The sequence below is a fragment of the Brachyistius frenatus genome, unplaced genomic scaffold (assembly GCF_029030835.1).
Source record: "Brachyistius frenatus isolate BFR_SWC_R1_liver_20210118 unplaced genomic scaffold, ASM2903083v1 Contig_233, whole genome shotgun sequence".
NCBI classification, from domain to species: Eukaryota; Metazoa; Chordata; class Actinopteri; family Embiotocidae; genus Brachyistius; species Brachyistius frenatus.
Genome location: NW_027210832.1, coordinates 39029 through 62452, shown reverse-complemented (window position 1 = coordinate 62452; position 23424 = coordinate 39029). Strand labels below are relative to the sequence as shown.

Genomic DNA, 23424 nt, shown 5'->3' with positions numbered 1-23424 from the left:
GATCAATGCTGTGGGGCACTATCTATTACTGACATCCAATTATAGCAATGGCCATCCGCTTAGCACTGCTTCTAAGTGCTTTAGTCTTTTTATTGACTACCTGTCAACGGGCTGCACACAGTGGAGCTACTGGCTAATAATCAGCTATCGATCTATCCACATGTCAAGATCACCAGCATGTTGTTAAGTGCATAAAGAGTGTGAGAAGGGCGTCAGTGGTCACAATAGAAAGACATAACGGTAACATGAGCGCGAGTTGTCCCTCGGCCGTTAACCAGGCAGCGTACTTCATTAGGAAGCTAATTTTGTACAACTTTGATTAGTGCTGGCTTGCAATGAAGGTAATTATACCCACCGCATTAACTAAGGAAGGAAATTGGCTGTAATTGAAAAAAGCTGAGCGAATGTTGAAACAAATGACTGAGATGCCAGAGACAATACAAGAGCAGCGGGGGAATGACAATGAGTCACTAAGAGACCCGGAGGATGAGCGGGCAGCCGGGTCACAAAGCTCTGCAGGTTTATTCTGAGCTGAATGGCAAGCATTGGAGATGGCAGGCGGCGATTGCGCCTGCCCGCTTCATTGATGAATTACAGTCATTAAGTGGTTAGAAAGTCACCTCACCTGGCGTAAGAGGCGGAATACGGCAGCCGATTAAAATTAATCACAGTCTAACCGCCGCAGGAGGCCGAGTCCCCCGAGAGCAATGCACGGCTGGAGAGGAGAGAAATTAAGTTTTATCCAAGCTCAAGCTATCAATCGCCACTTCTGCAGTAAACAAACAAATAAACAAACAGGAATGGCTGTTTTGTTTTTTTTCCTTTTAAATTTCATGGACTTTTATTATTCAAAAATACAGCACAAAAAATACACACACAAAAGGAAAAATGGTTTTCACACGGTGTGCAAACCTTAAAGGAGATCTTCATACAGTATTAGTACGCTGATTTCAAAGCTACAGTTAATATTGTTAGTAGTAGTTGTCATTAATGTTGTGAGCACGTAGAGGGACAGTAACTGAACTGTCTCCCCAGGAGCTCCGTACACTTTGCCAGCAGGTGAAGAGTCTAACTAGAATCCTACAGGGGCTTATCCTGACCGTGAACTACCTTCATGTACAATACACATGCTCCCACACACACACACACACACACACACACACACACACACACACACACACACACACACATTCACACACAGTAGTGTTTAAGTAGAACTGACAGATGTAATTTCTTTGTCTAGACAGGCCCAGGTCTCACTTTTCTTGGTGTTACAATAGGTGTGACATCAAAACTAAAATTCAGGGGCCAAGAAATTTCTACAGCTGTCTCCTTAGAAACTAAATTTCAATCACAAAAACACACACACACACACACACACACACACACCAACAGTTCCCAAACGCACCAAAGAGCATCTGTACTGTACAGACGAGCCCCTCCGCTTCTGTTTCAGATATAGATTTGTCAACCACAGCACAGCAGAGCGTCACATAAACAGCCACATAAACATCGTCACCTTTATATCATTCATTTGTGTTGCGATTAGATAGGGTTACTTAGACAGGATATTTATACATACAGCCAAAACCATTTATGAAATAATAACAACAAAAAAAAAAAGTACATCAATTACTGAAGTTTAAATAGAGTTTTTTTTTAAAAAGAACATGAAGTCCTGTTTTGGAGTAGAAAAATAAAAGGTTTAAGACAGTGATAAAAGTTTTGCTAACCCTATGGGAGCATTTGTATGAGGTGAGTGGGTGTGGGAAATCCTACACTAAACCCAATTGAGGCAACGGAAAGCAATCAATAGGCTCACTGTGTTCAGATTATTGTTGTTATATTGTTCTCGTGGCGGCGATGGCCATGCAGGATGATGCACGTAGCACACGGATGGACCTGCTACAACACAACTTAACTGGGGCAACAAGGCACAATCGAAGTCATTAGAATGCAGCTGTGAGGAGGTGAGCTGAGGGGAAGTGTGTAAGGCGAAAATAAGGAATAGAATAAGGCTTCAGAGAAACAAAAATACGTTTTTCCACAAAGCATTTGTATGTTTTTCTTGTAAAGTAGCAGTCAAGATGAGATGTCGGGCTTCCAAACAATGGAAGGTCGGGCATGGACAAGAATAAAATCACCCCAAAAACCTGCTACGACGGGCTTATGGCAACTGTGACTGACTGAACCAGCACTTTAAATGATGCAGCACTGAGAGACTGCAGAATAAACTCGGAGGTTGGAATGTAGACACAGTGAAACCAGGTTCAGCACGCCGAGGCTCGTCACATTTGTTCCTCTCTGTAGGAACTCTGTTCACGCGCCCACGCTCTACACCCTTCATTAAAACCTCCAATTAATGCCACAAAAGCTGTGAAAGATTCATATTGACCACAGAGAGAAGACTAATCAAGATTTTGGCTCCTTGTAATGCAACCGCACACACGGAGGATTACATATGCGGCGCCCGAATTAAGACTCGGTGCTCTTGTCCTGCTAACACGGGGTGTGTGTGATTGGGGAGGTCCTGGTGTTCGCTGGGGTCGGAGGCCTGTTGACAGTCAAACACAATCAAAGCTGATTGCTCAGTGAACCTTGTTGTCCAGCTGCCCGTTATTTCTCTATACACCTCTTGTAAGATCTGTGAATGAGGGGTTGGGGGATGGACACGGGTCCTTTTGAGCTCAGTCAGGAAGCAATAATTCACCCAGTTACAAGATGTGGTGGTCTGTACCCCCCCCCCCAACCTCCCCACACACCACCAGCTAATCCTGTCCCCCTTAAGACCACCACCCTAACTCAGAGTGGACAATTCAAACTGCAGTACAACAGAACAGAAACTGGCTGACCCATACAGACCGTTTTCAGCTGGGTTCAATGTTTGAATCAAATCTAAGTTTCCTTCTAATGAGTACTTTAGCTTTTTCTCCCAATGGTCAGGGCATCATTTTACACTGAATTTCTGGAACTCAGAAAGAAAAGTCCCCAGAAACTAGTAAAGACTGGATCACGTAGGCATTTAAAGAAAATAGTTGAACTATACATTTCCCAAACTCACATTCACATACACACACTCCTATTCACACACGCATACAGCTGCAGTTTTATACACGTATGCATGCATACAGCTGTACAGTGGGCCAGTTAGGGGCCTTGATCTGTTTTGAACATACAGTATCTCTACAGCAAGGTCCATCTATATTTAAAAAAAAACATGCGTTCACGTATGTACAATATAATTTGTATATTGACCATTCTGCTTTATATCCACACTAATTCAAGTTTTTTGTATTCTCTTTTCTGTATTTGATAAAAAGTTTGTGTGCTCTGTTGTGATTCGAGTACGACTCAAATTCTCCTCTCGGCACCACAGCAGAGCCGGGTCTTCATAAGAGGAGGAGCCTCCCATTTGTAAATAATGAAGAGCTAAACGTCAGGCGAGTCAGTCCATCCCAGCTCTCGCTCCATCTTCATTGGCTTGTGTCCTACTCCCTTCCTCCATTCCTTCCCCTCGCTGCACAGTCCCCTCTCAAGAAGAGGCCGTGCTAGACGATCGAGCCATCCCTGTTCTGGGCAGGGATCATGACGGGGATGGCCCCCATGCGGCTGAGGTTGGGGCCGGCCATCTTGGCGGCGGTGGGCGGGGGCAGAGGGGTGCGGCTCGGAGGCCTCTCGTACTCCTCCGATGAGGGGATCTTGTCGTACTGGGGCTTCAGGGCGTACTCGTGCAGGTTGGAGGGTGACATGGAGCCCAGGGAGGAGCGCTGGCTGCCCACGGTGAAGCTGCGTGCCGTTGAAACGCGACTCTTCGGAGGGGGCACATCCTCTCTGAGAGGAAACAGAGACGGCGGCACATTTAGAGAGCGAGACAAGACAGGAAACACTATCATGAGCTTACCTGAGCAAAGAGCCAGAGAAACGGAAAATGGAAAATGTTTTTTTTTGGATGTGCTGTAAACCATAATGAAATGGCACACAGGTATAAAACAGTGAGGAAAACAATGAATACTCAAGGAGTCCGTATGAGTCACTTCAAGAGCAAAACATGATTCGACTCAATAAAAGGGGACAAATAATTGGCGTCGGGCCGTTTGATTGGTCGGGAAGTGTCTGCACAGCTCGTCACAATGACTGTGTAATAGCCTGCAGAGATTGAGTCGAGCATCCAAATACAGCTATGCCCTCTACTCCCTCTGCCACCACATTAACAACTAATAAGCAGCAATAATCCAGTTAAATGCTCAATCAAACTGAGCCTGAGGGGCCAGAGCCTGTTTAGTCCACAGCTCTGTGCTGTGGTGTTTCAGCAAATGTGTGTCTGTGTATACGAGACAGGACCAGCGGTCTAATCCTCTTTGTCCTACAGCGTGAGCAGTGTCACATTGTGGTCTTAGACAGATTTAGTCCGCAGCAGAGTGATAGTAAGCCCAGTGGTTGTACAGAGCCCATGGACCGGATGGAGAGTTGGATAGTGGAGGGGGGTGGGGTGGGGTGGGGCAGGTGGCTGTGGACGGGGGTGGAGGCAGCCTGTAGCAGACATGAACAGGATCCACAGAGCAAACAAAGCTTTCAAACTGATTACCACAGCTGTTTATTTGAGGAGGGGTAAAAAAAAAAAAAAATGCTGATGGAGAAAAAACATTTTAATGGCTGTTGAGAGGGTTGGAGACGTGTGTGTGTGTGTGTGTGTGTGTGTGTGTGTGTGTGTGTGTGTGTGTGTGTGTGTGTGTGTGTGTGTGTGTGTGTGTGTGTGTGTGTGTGTGTGTGTGTGTGTGTGTGTGAGAGAGAGAGAGAGAGAGAGAGAGAGAGAGAGAGAGAGAGAGAGAGATGACCACTGGTCAAACTGCATGGTGAGCTCAGAGCAATAATCACATATACCCAATAGCATTTTTGATGCTTACTTGTAATCCAGTATTTTACAACCTGAAACATCTTCCTCATTATACAGCAAAGACAAGACAATAATACACAAATCTTCATCCATCAAAGAAGGAGCTGTTTGCATCCGTGAGCCAGATCTCACTGATGTTTTTGGGAGCCTACCTGATCTCATTGCAGATTTCCTTCTCGTACTTCTTCCTGTGACGAGCACGGCAATAGCAGAAGAGGATGATGGCGATAATGATGAGGATCAAGAGTACAGCAATTATGGCTCCTGCGATTTTGCCTGCAATGTTGGAGGCTGGACAACACGGAGAAGGAAAGGGCTGAAAGGTTTGGTAAATGTAATTTGGGCTAGCGAGGACATGAACGTCACGAAGACTTGCAGTGCTAAGTTTTGGAAAAGTGTTGCTCAGACTGTAGCTTTGAGTAGTCGTGACAGGTGAGTGACCGTTTTCAGAGAATCAAGCTGGAAGAAATGGACCCTTTTCTGAAGCACAACAATCACAAACAACACTGAAGAGATCACAAATTTGAGTGGCTCTGTCCACGTAATGCACATTTTGTCATCTGCAGACTTCCATTGGATACACAACTAAATATAAACGAAGCCCTGCTCTGTGTCGGGGTTCATCTGGCCCTTAAAGATGAGAGGAGCGATCAAACAACAAGACTTAACAATGGCAGGTGTAGGAAAGTTACTAAAACACTAAAGTGTCCAGAGCGCCGTCCTGCTCCAGCTGCTCCAGCTGCAGCTCTTGAGGCTGACAGTGCTGCTACTCAAGAAGCTGACACACTGTCTGAATCAAATTCTAACCGTCTTTCTAAATGCAACAGAATCTTCAGCAGGATTTTCACTTAGCAGGTGGCAGCAGTGAGAGGAGGACCACGGTGTAACATACACACTCAGCCTGTTAAAAGTCCATTCATTTTATTTTGTTTGGCTGAGATGAGCTCGCAGATTGTTCCTGCAGTTTCTTTTATTTTCTGTATCGAGGAAATACCAAAAACAACAGAGCTTTGGTTGTGTGCGTGTGCTACCCCTGATAAATATATCACCAGTAGCGACACTGGAATAAAATACTTTTTTGTACGGAAAGGTTTTTCACCAATGTACCTGGACACCATGGATCCTACATGCACACTTTTAACTCAACAAGTGTTCAAAGTTTTGATAGTATAAGTTATAAAATGTGTCCTAATTCAGCCTGAGGTCAGGCTGTTGGTTGGCCTCATTCTGAACCCGAGATATCTAAACTAGAGCTGCAACAATAAGTCAGCAAGTAGAAATCTTATTTGATAAGCATTATTTTTCAAGTAAAAATTTGACTGAGACTGACGGTATTTTCTGTTTTTTTCTCATTCCATATTAAAATGACAGGAAATATAGTTTTTAGACTTTTGGTCAGATAAAATGAAACAAAGGAAAATATCTTCATGGGCTCTATGAAATCATGGACATTTGAGTGCTTTTTGATCTTTTATGGACTCGGCTATAAATTGAGTAAATGATTGGAAGAATAATGAAAGTTACTTTTAGTTGGAAACTGGTTTCAAAGTTTAGTTAAAAACTATTTCCAAATCTGGCATTTTGTGCAGATATTCATGGTGCCCGGAGGATGAATTTTAAAGACTTTTTCCTCTTGTGCCACCAGCAGGTCAGATTTTGCACAGATACTCATGACCTGCAGGGGATTCAGGTACTGTACTTTTGGAGATACAACAGGTACAGATACACAACCTAACCATAATAAACCTTTGTAGCACGAAACGTGAAATTCTCCTCCACCTTTTTTAAGAGCACCAAATACCCTCAGCAGCTGATTATTGGACAACAGTGCAGTCTAAATGTGAACAGGCTGAATGCAGGTCAGCGCAGCGACATGAAGTCGGTTGGGTACTCACGAGGTGTCACGTTGAGATAAAGTATACATTCCTCAGTGCCAACAGGGTTGGTGGCGACGCAGCGATAGGTGCCAGATGCGCTGGCAGATGCATTCCTCACATTAATGGTGCCTCCCAGAGGATCTTTAGCGAGGGCGAGAAACACATCGATGACAAGATGACAGTGTTAAACAGAGACAGGACCTGTGAGGGGGGGCTTACTAACACATTTTTTTTTTGGTATTTGTATTTGCTTGGGAGTGCTTGTGAAAAGCTCCATTACCCAACACAGCAGAGGCGGGCATCAGCTTGCTGTCACTGGTCTTCTCCCAGCTGTATTGAAGGGGTTTGGTTCCCTCGTTCGACGTGCACCTCAGCACGACGTCTTTGCCTTCCTGTGTAGGGCCTTCGGTGTAGCACCTGGGCTTAGATGGCCTCACTGTGGAGAGAAAAGGAAAGCAGGGACGTGAAGAGCAGCACACTTCCAGGTGGTCACGTAAGCGCGGAGTGACACCGCCGACAACCCGCTTATTTTTCAATCCTGCGTGTTGCGGGCAAGTTGTGTCTCTGTGCATTGAGTTGTCATAAAGGTGATTCCCTCCTTTGCTCCAAACAGCAGTAATCAGTGAAATGAGAGCAGTAATCACAGTAATTGATACAGCTGCTTTCATTACAGGAGCTGTCAATCAATCAGGATAATCACAAGGAAGAAAGGATCTGCGCACCGTTGGACACCGACGCATGTGAAAAAACAGCGTGATGGCGGCAGCACGAGCTTTCTGTACTACAGCCGAGCTGAAAACGTGCGCTACACACTCCTCGGTCAGCAAGAGTGTTGGCAGGAGATGAGATGGGCGATTCGAAAACAAACAGAGCTCCAAATTAAAAGCAGACCGAGTCCAGTGAAGCCAGACACACGGTGAGCCAGGCGAGGGTGTGCGGGGGTGGGGTGGAGGAGGGGTGGAGAAGGGAGGCGTTGGAGGGGGGGAGTGGGGTGGGTAATGTTTGGATAGAGAAAATCTGAGGCCGAAGTCTGTGCTCTGTGTCCACTGACAGAAAGCTGACATCATGGTGTGGTAATGGTTTCTGTAACAACAGAACTCTGGAGCGGGGCTCCCCAGATCTGTACCAGGTGTCAGGGGGTGGGTGGGAGGGAGTGAGGGCGGCGGAGGGGTAGGTAGGTTTAGTAGACATAACCGTAAGGATTAACAGTACACCGACAGTACTGAGTGCTCATACTAATCTAATAAACACACGGTGTGCGAACGGAGAGGGACGCAGAGAGCGGGACAGCAGAAATGAAGCGAGCGCTGATGGACAGACGGTGGGGTGAAAGGGTCCAAGGCTGCGCTGCTCCTAACTCATTGCCCTGCTTTTTCTTTTTTTTTGCTGCTGTTGTGTTGCACCTACACACACATTCGCGCAACACAGTAAATGTCAGGGAGCTATGACATTTTGAAAGCATCTTTTAAAAAGGTGGAAGTCAACTGGACACGTCCAAGGGCTGCAACACTTACATTAGAACCGCTGTCCGACCAGCAGATTCATTCGCTTGAAGGATGAGGTCAAAGAAGAAGGTGACGAGGCTGAAGGAGCACACCGAGACAAAAGGCAGAGCGATACCGCCACCCTGGCTCGGCTACATGATCAATGAGCTGAGATTTATGAGCTGCACAAGGCTATCCTATGGACGAGATGAGTCCAGAAGAATAGCTAGATCACGGCGTGCATTGCTGTCAGGAGCTTCGCAGAGCGATGACCGGTTGTTAAAACGGTGAAGTGAAATATAAGCGACCGGCGGGCACTAAAGCCGGCTAGTCAGAATTAACGAGATCGGCTGTTGAGCACGGCAGTGAAAGTCGTGGATGTGACGAGGATTGTCTGGAGCTGGGTGGAGCTGAGTGATTGGCCGTTGGAGTGTATAGGTGGGGTCCGGTCAGAAACAGTTGTCCGAGTTGCTGACGTGCAGCGCTGGACTGCAGGTGGGGATTCTCCTCCTGTTAACTTCAATGTCCCGCTGCCACCGGAGGAGAATACACAACGAGGCGCGCTGCCTCTCGTGCAGCACCGGGACACCGTGTGCACCTGCATGTGGTCGTGTTTGCGACCAGCCATGAGAACACCCAGTGACCAGACAGAGGTATGTTCATGCTTGTGCACACGTATGTGCGCACCTCCCCCCCCCCTCAGGCACCATCCACCTTGTGACAAGATCAACCTCAAGGTAAAATGCAGAGCAGGCAAGATGTCCCCACCTCTCCTTGTCAATGTTTCCTTGCTCGGTGCCCCCCGCCCCCGCGGGTCAAGAGCTAGCAGCCCGTCAGCTCCTGGAGCCTCGAGCCATCTCACTTCACATGAACACGTACACGCTGGAACTGAAGACGTCGGCATATTGACCACAATCAACGTTGGATTCACGATTTAGTCGCTTAGCTGAAGCTCCAATCCACAGCAGCTTAGAGTTGACAATTAAAGTCAATGAAATAAAATAAAAGGAGATTGAGGACCACTAGGGCAAACGTCTTGACAGTAAATACCACAGAATACTAACAGTTACCCTGGAAAACAATAAATGATACGTATATTTGACAAAACACTTTCTGAACAGAGAGATTAATGATTTTAAATACAGAAACAAAAGATAACCGAAGAGCAACATAATACAGATAACTGGTATTTGCTTGTGCATCATATTAGACTGTTGCTAAATATTGACAATTCACATACAAGCTGAGTCTAAACTGTCAGTTTCTTTTTAAAATAAGAGAACAACAACTGACGTATCAGCAGATTTGCTGAAATTCCTCTCTGGTGAAGTACAGGAAGTGGATCGGTTGCAGGCATGAGAAGCCGTCACAGCAAATGCACGAGCCATAAATATCTGGGATGACTCATGTTTTCATGTTGCTTCCGTACGGATCAGTTTGTATGTAAAACAGCCTCCCGAAGGCTTCGTCGATGGTTCTCGAGTCGGCTGTAGTCGCAGCTAACGGTCAGATTATCTGCGGCCATTCATCTCCTGTATTAGAGCACCGCTCCGTGCTGCCACAACACAACCACCGACAAAACATGTTTGTTTTCTAAACTCGTGTCTTTCTGGTCGAGCTAGTCGGTGCGGCGCAGTCACTTTTCTGCACGTGGCATCACGTCAACAGGAAAGGCGGCCATTTGCTCAAGCTCGTTCCACCTTCGGAAAGGAGAAAGTATTCTGATGGCAGAGCTTCCATGGCGGCAGAATACGCAGCTGATCCCACAACACGGACTCGTGCTGCACAGCGGGCTGTTTTTCCCCATATGCAAATAGCAAGCGAGTTTCGGGAGGCGATTCACTTTCAACATCATTTAGCTGGTTGACCGACCAGCGAGGCCACTGAGCGTGAGTGTGTTTGCCTCGGGAGTGAATCATCTGACTTATACAACTCCAATGTGTCACCCCTCTCACCCTGTGCAATAAAGGAAAAAAAAAAACAGCTGCGTGCATCGACTCCACGTCAGTTTGTCCACAAGACACAAGTGCGCTATTATAAACAATGTTTTAACTACCTTTGCCTGTACAATCTACGGTTTTAACTGAGGTTTCAAAATATGAACATATCAGACAGTTCATAAGAATATACCTAATACTGCAATATTCATACAGCAATAATATTGTAATTAAGGCGGGTATTTTCTAAACTACAACCAACAAAATAATAATTTTGCTCATCAAGACCAACACTTGCGATAAATAATAAATAATGGCTGCAATGAAAAAAAAAAAAAATCAGTATTATTATTTTAGACATAATCAGAGCATCTGGGGTGAACACAAAGCGGGCAGTGCTCTGCAGCCACTGGGAAGGTTATGCACTCCATTTTAGAAGGGATTACATCAAAACAGCCAGGGAGGGCAAAGGGCGTGTGATTTGGTGCATTTCTACTGTGGAGGGAGAGAGAATTCACCCTGTGAGGAAAAAAAAAAAGAAAAAAAAAAAGAGGAAAGACTGCTCGCTTAACGCCACAGAGTACTCAGTGGTTCGTCCTGTTGAAGCGACCGTTCCACTCACCCATGACGTTCAGCAGCATCTTCCTGGTGCGGATACCGGGAGCCTTCTTCACCTTACACTGGTAGGTGCCCGAGTCGGACGACTTCAGTCCCGTCAGGTTGATGGAGGCGTCCCCGTTCTTGGGGTCGGCTGAGTTGAAGTGGACTCGTCCCTTCATGGGGGCGTAGTAGTCCTCGTAGGACCTGTCCCCCGAGTACAGAATCACCTGCGGGTGGAAAAGGAGTACAGGGAGATTGAAAAAAACTCAAACCTGCATCTCAATTATCCGTTTATCAAAATAAAAAGTCCCTCGAGAAAACAAATAAAACAAAGGCCCTGAAATGACGGTTGTGTGCTGTAAAAGCAAAGGCCTTGCTCACTGAACCAACTAAAATAAATGGAAGAGAGAAAGTACCCTCTCTTTTATCTCTGCAGTGCCCTTCAGCCTGGGCTGTTATGCACTTTCAGTGTGCAAGAAGAATGAAGGTGGAACAAACAAAGCCACCACTGTGGAGCTAAATCAACACCTGCTGTGTCAACAAAGCTTCCAATTCTATCCAACCACACACACACACACACACACACACACACACACACACACACACACACACACACACACACACAGAGACACACACACACACACACACACACACACACACACACACACACACACACACACACACACACACAGAGACACACACAGAGACACACACACACACACACACACACACACACACACACACACACACACACACACACACACACACACACACACACACACACACACACACACACACACAGAGACACTGTGTCTGGGTCTTGAAAGCAGCACGGAAATGCCTAGAAATAAAGGCCAGGTGGAGCTGACAAGAAGCCTCATAGCTGGTGGAGGGGTGTTAGTGGAAGGGGGTGGGGGGAGAGAGAGAGGGGGGGGACCCCGAACAATGATGAAAAGAGTTCTCATTCTCTTTCATAGACACTGGCATATTCTTCCACATTTCCGTGGAGACAGTCATCAACAGGCTTTTCTGTGCCACGATCAACATCAGGCAAATGCACAGCAATACCTCTGGGTGACGAGGAGGAGGAGAGGAAAAAACTTAACATGGCAGGAGGAGAGGAAGAATAATGAAGTCATCAGAGCAGGCAGAGCATTCAAAGGAAGCACGAGAGGAACAAAACAAAAGGAAACACAGTCAGGGAGGTTCTGGTGTCTCTACACCGAGCTGCTCCATTTCCAACGGGAAGACTAGTTTGTGGAGCGGTGAGGGGAGGAGTGCTCACAATGAGCGCTGTGTTCATCTTGTACATATTAGCCATGTAAACAGCTAATTCTGTTAAAAATTCCACCTGGCTCTCACGGGAGGGAAACCTATCCCTCCAACCTCCCCGGGGATCAGAGCATCAGCAGTAATAACAGCGATATGCGACCACGGAGGAGAGGAAATGAAATCGCCCCGAGCTCAGCCAGACAAGAACTCTCGCTCGGGCTCAGCCACTTCACAGGCACACAGATGGGAGTGTTTACACACATGCACACCTCCAGCTAAAAAAGATCTCAACCGCACAATAACCTTGAGAATCATGATCCAATGAAAAAAAATTATATATATATATCCCATAAAGGGCCCGGGGAATGAAAATGAAAAGGGCAAATGACTGGATGAGCTGGCGGGGGCCGGAGAGGACAGAAGAGCAGCAGTGTGTGTGCTGCGTTTCATAACAGGTATGACACCCGGTGATACGATCGCCACCTGGCCGGCCCGTTCTCAGTGGACGGATCACGCTGCACAGCTAAGAGACCTATTGGCCGGCCCCAAGTTTCAGCGGACACATGTTGGGATGAGATCATTGTCATGTGATGCTGTGGCTCAGGGAGAGTAGAGGAAGAGGTGCAGCTCATTTGCGAGGCAAAGCGGCGAGCTGAGATACCTGCGTACTCTAAACAAGCAGCAGAGCTCAGAGAGAGAAGCGCTGCGTCTTCGCGTTCCCACTGAGGCTTTTAACGACGACTCAAAGGGCTGCCGCCACCACACTGCTTCACAGGGCTAACGCAGAGCCACTTCCTAAAAGGGAATTAGCCTCCTTCAATATTGATGCTAAAGAGAATGTAACACAACATGGCCGTGAGCGAAAATACAATGCCGCTTTCATGGATCCTTGTCACGGCTTGAGATCCAAATCCTCCAATCCTTTTGTCAACATTCACAAATTTCTGTTGCAATAACTTCAGGAAACAAAAAGCTCTGCCGCCGTCCTCAAGGACACAAGAGACAGTTTGTGTGACATGGGACACAGCTATGTATGCTTCCAAGCATTTCTTCACACCATTCAGATTTGGTTTTCAAACATGTTTATCGCTTTCTTCTCACAGTGGTGGTAAATACTCAGGGCACACCCTCCTTTCAGCTAATCTGGAGCCAGGCAATGAGAGTCAAATGCAAATGACGGTTACTGTAGGCATGCCTGGCATCTCTCATTCAAGCCAAACAAAGCAACAGGCATTAGCTATGCTTCACCATTCTCAAAAAGAGCCTGGTGATATGTGGGATATGTCAGATGAAAGGGGCCAATCGCTCCCCAGTAGACACCGGACTGAAAAGACAACGCTGTGGAATTACTTGTGATTGCATCAATGCAAAGAAAACACAGCTAGAATATTTTGCACATTATTATGACTTTTTTTGTTTTAAAGTTTCCAGCTTTATGACATTGTGGACTGAACCTGTTGACCACTTTTATCTGAGAGTGGCTGTTCCTTTAAGTCCGAGCTGGATTTGTTCATCTCAAGCCATGTGAGCAAAGGTTAACCATGGTGTCTGAGCATCCCGGAGCCTCTGGCTAGAAAGTTTAGCCTCCACTCTCATTTCTTTGCCTGGCCCGGCAGCTTTGATCCAAACACATTGACCTAATTCTATTGAACGCTGTCACATATATTAAAACAGCCCTTGAAATTAATATGCCACTAATTGCAAAGAATTTTCGCAGATCATGACATAATGTTGGTTAAGGGCTATTCCAATGTGAGCGTGTGTGTGTAGTGAGCAAAATCTGAGAAGTCAAGGAGCACTAATGCGTTTGGAGAGACACGTCTGGCCTGTTTAAATTTCAACAAAGGTTTGGCACCATTGAAGAGTATTTACACTGGACTCAGCAAAACGGCACGTAATAAAGAAAATAAACTGTGCAAACCAGATGCAATTTTAGGCAACATCTGATATATTCCTACAGCTGCATTCACACATGAAGAAGAAGAGCCCCCGCTGTCCTCACGTGTAGCATCACTGAGAAAAATAACACATTTCAAAAGCAATGAAATTAACATTTCATCACGGGAACCACAGCTTTGCTACGAACAGTGAACACTGATAAACGTTTTAACTGCTCCTATTTTCATTCGACACTCCGTTTAACAGTTCGCAGTAAAAACAAATAAATGAGGGCAGACGGTGGCTGTGCAGAACACAACACCGGACGAGAGGAAAGCAGTGAACAGAAGCAGGAGTGCAGAGCTGTGGCTGGCTGGTTCAGTGGACAGAGAGGACAGTGGGAGGATGACGGAGAAGCCTAATGATGAGGCTGCGGCCTATTTCTGACATTTGGCCGACAAAAAAAACACCCCAAAAAAACCCAACTAAAACCACAGGACATTGGGGAAGAGAGAGGGATGAGAAGGCTTTGTGACAGGTGGGAGGTGGGGGAGCTGGGAGCCACGGGAAAGGACCACAGCACTGCAGCGATCTGGAGCAAGTATCTGGCTCTGTAGCTGCCGACGCCGGAGGACGAGAGGAGATCCTGCAGGGCGGCGGAGTCTTCTTTTTCCACGGCTGACGGCCGCACCGCACAGGAAACACTACCTGGGTTAAAGACGGCGGCCGTCGCTCCCGCTACGCAGCACGTCACCCTGAGAGAGCAAAACGCTCAATAGAAGTGCGTGCGGCTCAAATGACATTTGTCTCGCATACCGTATGCTTCTTATTTTAAAATGCAACACTTGAAGAAAACACACACACTTACCGGAGAAGCTGCATTGCATTTCACCCCTTTGACAACGTACGAAACCACACCCAACACCCCGGCAGCATCAGTGAGTGAAAAGCTACAGACACTGAACAAATGAAGGACCTCAAGCCTACGAAACAAATACAGTGGTGTGAAAAAGTGTTTGCCCCCTTCCTGATTTCTTATTTTTTTGCATGTTTGTCACACTTAAATGTTTCAGATCATCAAACAAATTTAAATATTAGTCAAAGATAACACAAGTAAACACAAAATGCAGTTTTTAAATGAAGGTTTTTATTATTAAGGGAGAAAAAAAATCCAAACCCACGTGGCCCTGTGTGAAAAAGTGTTTGCTCCCTAAAGCTAATAACTGGTTGGGCCAACCTTAGCAGCAACAACTGCAATCAAGTGTTTGCGATAACTTGCAATGAGTCTTTTCCAGCTGTGGAGGAATGTTGGCCCACTCATCTTTACAGAGTTGTTGTAATTCAGCCACATTGGAGGGTTTTCCAGCACCAACCTCCTTTTTAAGGTCATGCCACAGCATCTCAATAGGATTCAGGTCAGGACTTTGACTAGGCCACTCCAAAGTCTTCATTTTGTTTTTCTTCATCCATTCAGAGGTGGACTTGCTGGTGTGTTTTGGATCATTGTCCTGCTGCAGAACCCAAGTTGGCTTCAGCTTGAGGTCACGAACAGACGGCCGGACGTTCTCCTTCAGGATGTTTTGGTAGACGGTAGAATTCATGGTTCCATTTATCACAGCAAGTCTTCCAGGTCCTGAAGCAGCAAAACAGCCCCAGACCATCACACTACCACCATATTTTACTGTTGGTATGAGGTTCTTGTTCTGAAATGCGGTGTTACTTTTACGCCAGATGTAACGGGACACACACCTTCCAAAAAGTTGAACTTTTGTCTCGTCAGTCCACAGAGTATTCCCCCAAAAGTCTTGGGGATCATCAAGATGTTTTCTGGCAAAAATGAGACGAGCCTTAATGTTCTTTTTGCTCAGCGGTGGTTTTGGTCTTGGAACTCTGCCATGCAGCCATTTTTGCCGAGTCTCTTTCTTATGGTGGAGTCATGAACACTGACCTTAACTGAGGCAAGTGAGGCCTGCAGTTCTTTGGATGTTGTTGTGGGGTCTTTTGGGACCTCATTTAAGTGATTTCTTGATTGAGAACAGGTGTGTCAGTAATCAGGCCTGGGTGTGGCTGGAGAAATTGAACTCAGGTGTGATAAACCACAGTTATGTTTTAACAGGAGGGGGCAAACACTTTTTCACACAGGGCCATGTGGGTTTGGATTTTTTTTTTCTCCCTTAAAAATAAAAACCTTCATTTAAAAACTGCATTTTGTGTTTACTTGTGTTATCTTTGACTAATATTTAAATTTGGTTGATGATCTGAAACATTTAAGTGTGACAGACATGCAAAAAAATAAGAAATCAGGAAGGGGGCAAACACTTTTTCACACCACTGTAACACACCGGTTTCTGTTTCTGACGCGTCGTTGAAAGGTGTGAAAGACGCTACATCACGTTGGTCATGTTGGAAACAATCCTACCGAAAAACCTGCCAACAGGCAAGAACGAAGCTTGATTGTGACAAATAAAAGTGAATCAGAGAAGTGATGTTTGCGGGCGGACATCAACACGTACCACTTTTTCCTCTTTCTGGTTGTCAGAGGGCACCAAGCTCCATTCGATATCCAGCGGCCCAGAATCCTCCGGGGCCAGAGAGAACTGGCAGTCCAGCTTCACGCTCAGACCGCTGGCCTTGTCTATAGATGTTGACCCTGTAGATGTGATCTCTAGACCCGAGGCCAAGCCTAGACAAAGAAATATGAAGAGAGGGAATAAATTTAAAGTCTGCCACGTGCATAATAATAAAGACACTTAGATTTGCAAGTAAGTAAAACAGGGTCCAAAGCACACGGACACAATCACAGGATTTCTGACTTTCTAACAGCTTTTATTTACCACATAGAAAGTAATCTACAACCTGCTTCACACTCATATCAGTCAGAAAATGCCATTCTTAGTTTTAAAGTGTTTTAACGTCTCAAGACAAATATTTTAGAGCCAAAGCTTCACCCAGAACATTTTGGAAGTGCACCAGTTGTTGTCCCTCAGTTATAGCATGCTAGCAGGCCTAGCCTTGACAGCTGGACAGAAACGGTGCCAGTTTTAGGGAACATATTCTGTGACAGATTCTGGATATTGCCTGCTCTCGCTCTACGGGTCAATGCTCCCACTGAGTGTAAATACCACGCCTCCGGTTGCATCGTCCTGTAACACTTCAATAAACGGCGGTGTCCTCAGTGTTGACAAAAAGAGAAAGAAGCTAAAGCTGCTACACTGCTGTCTTTGATTATTAAATAAAATGAATAGTGAATATGTTGCACTTGTCTTAATGGACATTTCTTATTTATTTTGTACTTGAACAGCTCAGAGTTGCTGATAGTACATTTCTTCTCGAACACACAGAGTATTTGAGTTCCTTATCTTTTAGAGGAATAACTATCGCCAACTAGGCACTTTGGATTTTTTTTTTTTTTTTTTAAATACATTTTTACAAAAAAGTTACGTTTTTGACATTACTGAACTGAAAACATTCCCAACCATGTCTCCAAAACTGAGCTTCGTACCCAACAGTGTATTTCGTGCACTGTTCCAACCCCACAGTTCATCCGGAGACGACAGGAGCTGAACCTCTGCAGTAACGGCTGCTACGAGCTTTAGAAAGGAGACAAAGCTGTACTAAAACCACAATAAGATGGCACCATTAAAGTCCTGTCTGAGAACACCACCGTGAATAATCATCACTCAACATCAGTGTAGACTTGGTAGTCGGTGTATAACGGTGTACAATATTCACCGACAGGAGACCTGAGATAAACGTAAATTAGTAAGTCTTTTGGTTTCCATCTAATTGTATCATCCGGATGCGAAATTGAGGAAAATTGTCTTGCTCGACTTGCTTTACACAAACATTTTTGGTCAGCTGTCAAATATTTTAATTCATGGAGTGTGTCAGTCATTAAATAAATATGCCTACATCTCGTCTGAGAAGCAAAGTACCTCTTAAAATATGTAGGATGTAAATTGCACAGTTAAAAAAAGACTAATGGAGCAGAACATAGCTTAGCTGAAGGAATGGTGATGATGATAATAAAGAGAAACTGTAGCCCATCAGCCAAACTGAAGCAGACTCTTAAGCATTTATTCTTAGAACGAATAAACATAATTTCCTGGTGACATCAACTGGGTTAAGATTTTCCATTCAATAAGAGATTTAAGCCGCGGCAGGAACACAGTCCATACAGAATGGAGTTGTCACATGCTGCCTCAACGTATTAAAATCCCTCTGACAGCCTGCCACCTTCCAACCAACAAGCGGGAGAACGTCTTTAAAAAAAAAAAATAATAATAATCATCATCATCTCAATATGTGGCTAAAAAGTGTATCAAATGTGTAACAAACACTTACCATGCTGCACAAATGGCACCGAACGCATACAAATGAAAATCATCAGCTGATAACAAAAGGGCCTTTTCCTTCCATCTACAGCATAAAACCTCGTGGCATTTATCTGCATCTCATTTAGGTGCTTTTACACCAACTGACAGATGGAGCCGATTCGAACGTGCACAGATAAACGGTGAAACAGAAGCCAAACCTGCCGACTGTAAACACTTAACAGGAAAATTCCCCTTTTTTTCTCCCCTTGGAAAGGTTTCCATGAAAGACAAACAAACGAGAACATACTTCTATAACAGTAGCAGCCTACATTAAGTGGTGTGGAGGGTTTGTATTGGGGCAACTGTCTCCCTGGCAACTCTATATTTGCTAGAAACTTGCGACCCGTTTTGTCTTCCGGCCCACCTGACCACGACCTTATCTTTATTAATGTGACGGCGCCGCGGATGCAAATATTAATCCGTAAACTACGTGCAGTTTAAACAAAGTCGAGTGACATCGAGGACTATCGAGTGGAACTCAAATGAATATTTCTGTAGTGTTTATGAGATTGAGACAGCTTTTCTGGATTGCGACCCTCAGGGAATGAAGGGTGTGAGCTACAGGTTGAGGTCTCCGTCCATCAGGTCTGTTTCCGTCCCGAACTTCACTCCCCTCCGAGCCGCAGTCGACAACTGACTGAAAATACACCACAGGAGCTAATAGACATCCAGAGACTGACAATCTCAGTCACACCCGCTATTGTTGAAGCTCAGAGCCTGTAAGCATTTGATATGGTGGTAAAGCGCAAGCGGAGTTTTATTCCCCGGCCGCCGGTGCTGCAGCTGGTCGTTTCAGCCCACAGATTTTGACAGACGCCCTTGATGGGAGAGATCCATCGCCTTCAGCGGGAGCACGAGAAATGGGGAACAAAATAGAGAAAAGCGAGATATGTGTCCCGTCACTGTCAAAACGGAGACTCGGCTTGGCATCTGCATGACGGAAAGCTGCGTCAATTCATCAAGCACTTAAAGAAGCCGGGGCGTTTTTCAAAGTTGCTTCGAAGAGGAGTGAAAAGTGCACTCTGACGAGAAAAAGAAAGTATCTGGCCGGAACTGTTCATCAGCGCGGCTGCTCTCTCTGACGGGTAATGAAGTACGCTGTCTGATGTACCTGTTTAATCAATGACAGACCTCCCAGGCTTTGGGCAGCATTTGTTTAAATTACAGTGCAGCCCGAGCCCTTTTTCACTCAACATCACACAAATGGGGGAAAAAAAAAAAAAAAAAGAAAGAAAGAAAAAAAAAAGGTGCCATTTCAGGATATCATCCCTTCAACTGGAAACAGATTTGTTTGCTCGTACACGGAAGCGGCTGGAGGCTCAGGTGACGGCAGATCCAGGGTGGAGAAACATGAGCGCCAGCAGCGTAATCTAAGGTTGATCAACAAACGCACGGCTTTTTCCAAGCATTGTACAACCCCCTGTTTAATCCTGCGGTTAGAAAAACTGCAACGTAAGCAAGATCTTTTGATTGGTTGCCGAGTATTTACAGTAAATCTGCATCTTTAGCAGAGCAGGCCGTGAAAACGTATTTCCTCTTACTGTGAGCGACGGGGTCCAACGTGAGGGTAACGTTTTCTGCTGAACAGTTTTGGTTATTTCGCGTTAACGATGCTTTGCTTTCCTCCCTGATTGGAGGGCGCGGCTCAGCCGGAGGTCACGTCGCGTGATTCCGAGCACCAATCCAGAGATTAGCAACAAGAGTCAAAATTCGATGTGCGGTTGTTGTTTTCCATTTACACAACTGACAGAACCAGTCACACGGTCTCAATGAAGCGGACCATCTGATTATTGAAAGGTTAAACTCTTAATAAAAACTATGCATGTTTTTATTCCACAAACTTTGAACTTTTAGTCATGAATATTTATTGGCACAAGTTTTTAGGAGCTGTAAGTGCACATATTTTTTAAGTGCCACACATTTTTATGCATCGCGTGAGAGCACCCAGATGGCCATCCTTTCCATGAAATGAACATCACTATAATGGAGATACTAAAAGGATCCATTTAATCATTTTAAAAGGATTGTTAAGTCAATTCAATGAGACCTGTAAACTGGGCAGAAAAAGGGGGAAATGAGTCCTTACAAAAATGACATGGCCAAATAAGCCCTTAAATCAGTGGCTGCCATCTAACCAATGATGTCACGTTAGGAATAATTACTAAAGAAATGGATTGATCCCCACTATACCCTTGAGCCATTTGAATTTTAAGATGCGTTTGAATGTTACGTTTTTCTCGACAGCATTTATGAACTCTTAGTTCACATCATTAGTGCTGTTACCATCATCAAGTATCAGTTGATGATTGTCATGGAAATAACTGCGATAATATTAATAACAATTTAAGTGTCTATTTCTGTTCATTTTATGTTTACTGCATATCCAACTTTGTTTTGTCAGCTTTGTTCAAGTTCCTCTGCTCTTTTTTTCACTTGGCTTTAAACCAACACGAGGCCACAGCAGTGCTGCGGCTGTTTGGCTTTGAAACTAAATCAATGATGCTAATGTCAGCAGCCGGAGGTAAACAGTGGGTGGTGCTAATTCCCCATTTATATGCTATTAAATCACAGCAGAAAAAGAGAAAAGATGTCATTAAAAGAGCTCCAGTCAGACCTCAAACAGCGAAAAACAACATGGAAATAGTGATGAAAATCTGAAAAGTCCAATCCAGCTGTTTTTATACAGATAAATGGAAACATTTCTAACAATTATGGAAAACGACTGCAATCAGCTAAAATCATCGCGATCAGGTGAGTTTAATAACTCAAAACTCAGCTGACCTGCTTCATGAAGATTTGCAGAAGTGCTTGAACACATGACATGATTACCAGCTCAAATTAAATATATTTAATAAAACTGTTTTACAAAAACGGACTCAGACAAGTTTTCAGGGTCTTTAAAAACCACTAATTGTGACTTATTCAAGAACAATTAAAAAAAAAAAAAAAAAGCTCTTTCCAGTAACCAAGAAAAGGCCATTTATATCATCGTTGTCAGGAAACCACCTTGTGACTAAAGAATGATTTTAACATAACTAACAGGAAACAAAAAAACTGGTCTCTAACAGCACAATAACAAACAACCCTGCTGGCGTACTCAGAAACACAGCTCACAGTGTTAATCAGTAACTATCAGCTATCAACACATGCTGTATACAGCGCGTGAACCCTGCAGCATGTAACTCGCAACAGAAAGATCTTCCTGAGATCAAAGACAGCAGCAGGGAGAGAGTGCTGCATGCAATCATCGGCTTCTATATGATGCGCTCCAGTCTTTATTCAGAGTGATGGCACCAGAGAGAAAGTAAACTGGCCTTGTTCCTTGAGGGTGATCTAATCGACTGATGAGAGAGGCCATCATTACAGTCCAAGGAAAACGCTGAAAAATGGACGACTGGTATATGCAGCCATGCGTGTACACCAGACACACATATATTTCCCTGAACTCAGTGTCTGCCGGAGTAGTAAGATGCTTGGCCCAACGTGTGTGTGTCCACGTAGTAGGGGAGCTGAGCGGTGGGGGAGGGCCCGGGCTAATTAAAAAGTCGGTCTTAATAACGATTCATGGCGGCCTGTGTCTCCGTGAGCGACTCAGTCCCTCCCGTCTCCACCACACGGTCTGACACAGCAACACCCAGCACGGTTACTGGGAGACCAGGAATGAGCAAGAGGAATTCAGGGTGTCAGCGGTGCTCCACCCTACTGCCACTATCTCATTCATTCATTCATTAACCCCCCCCCCGTCCTCCTCCTCCTCCTCTTCCTCCTCTCTAACACACCCATGATTGTGGAGTGCCGGTCCCCCAGGCCTCCAATTCTCTCCAGTCCCGCTGATTGTAACCCCGCCACCCACCCCCTCCACCTTTGTCGGCATACAATGGGGAGCGAATCCTGTCTCCTGGCAACCAATCCCTCGGAGAAGGTTGCTGTGGTGCTTAAGAGACGGCATGACAGAGCGAGAGAGAGAAAGAGGTAGATAGACGGTGAGGGATGTAAAGAGGGAGAAACGGGTTTAGTAGGACACCAAAGGGAGATTCATATAATAAAAAAAAGGCTTGTTTTTTCACCGTTTCAAGTCGACAAACTCAACGTCTTTATAAACAACCACGTGGCTTCATTAAAAAAAGGAACATTGTAAACAGTTTAACTAGAAATTTGGTCAGTCGCACACGATTAGTTGAACAATCCTTCAGCCGATCAAATAAAATAATCTGACATTTTTCAGTATAAAAATGCTAATTTTTCTGTTTTCTTTCCTTTTGTAGTCACTTTAATTAAACGGTACCATCGACTAATCTGTCAATTAAATCCTCGATGAATTTATGTTGTTTGGTCCTTGAAATGTCACAAATTGGTGAAAAATGTGGACCAGTGTCTCCTTGAGGAGCAGCCTAAAAGTCTTGTTTTGTCCTAAACCCAAAGATATTCTGTTTATTATGATGGAGGACCAAATGAATCAGAGAATTCTGACATTGTTTTCATTTAAAAAGGACTTCAAATGATTGACTGTCAAAATGCTTCATTTCATGCTGACCAACCAATCGATTAATCGAGCTGTTGCAGCTCTACCCATAATGAACATCAGCAGGTTGTCCCGAACAGCCGTGGACTGTCCGTACCACGTGATTCTCTGTAGGTGCTCCTGCTGTTTGCGTTTCTCCATGAAAATGGTAAACGGCTGCTTTTCTACAGTTTAGTGATTTACAACCTGCCTCTCATTCACTCGCACAAGAATAGCAGCGATCCACCATGCAGCGTCTCACTATGTGGGCAGGAGGAGCCTCGGACTGAATCGCAAACCCTGTCATTAGTAGACAACCCACTCCACTGAGCCACAGAGACAGACTGCAGTCACACACTTTCATGGCTTCATCTCGTGATGCCTCGGACACATCCGGAGATCGGATCGGCGTGCCGAGACTGTTTCCATTCTACTATTAAGGTTACAGCAGGACACCACCTGGAGTTGTGACCGTCCATATCGTCAAGTCACAGTTTACAGGACTCATAAATTAATACAGCTAATGCACATTGCTATCATTTATTGATATACCGAAAAATCAATCTTTGTGTACGTTGAAAAATTTTAAAAAAAAGGTGTCAACT

The 23424-nt window shown here is 45.0% G+C and overlaps 1 protein-coding gene across 1 annotated transcript in view; it reads right to left on the bottom strand.

Annotated features, from left to right (window-relative positions):
* Positions 1 to 807: 807 nt before the first annotated feature.
* cxadr (CXADR Ig-like cell adhesion molecule) overlaps positions 808 to 23424 on the bottom strand; it is a 39402-nt gene continuing 16785 nt past the window's right edge. The window contains exons 2-7 of the mRNA XM_069720122.1: positions 16456 to 16625; positions 10815 to 11019; positions 7052 to 7207; positions 6790 to 6912; positions 5047 to 5185; positions 808 to 3831 (exon numbers count right to left, since the gene is read on the bottom strand). Coding sequence (XP_069576223.1) covers positions 3549 to 3831; positions 5047 to 5185; positions 6790 to 6912; positions 7052 to 7207; positions 10815 to 11019; positions 16456 to 16625 — 1076 coding nt within the window. The 3' untranslated portion in view covers positions 808 to 3548. The remainder of the gene's footprint in view (positions 3832 to 5046; positions 5186 to 6789; positions 6913 to 7051; positions 7208 to 10814; positions 11020 to 16455; positions 16626 to 23424) is intronic.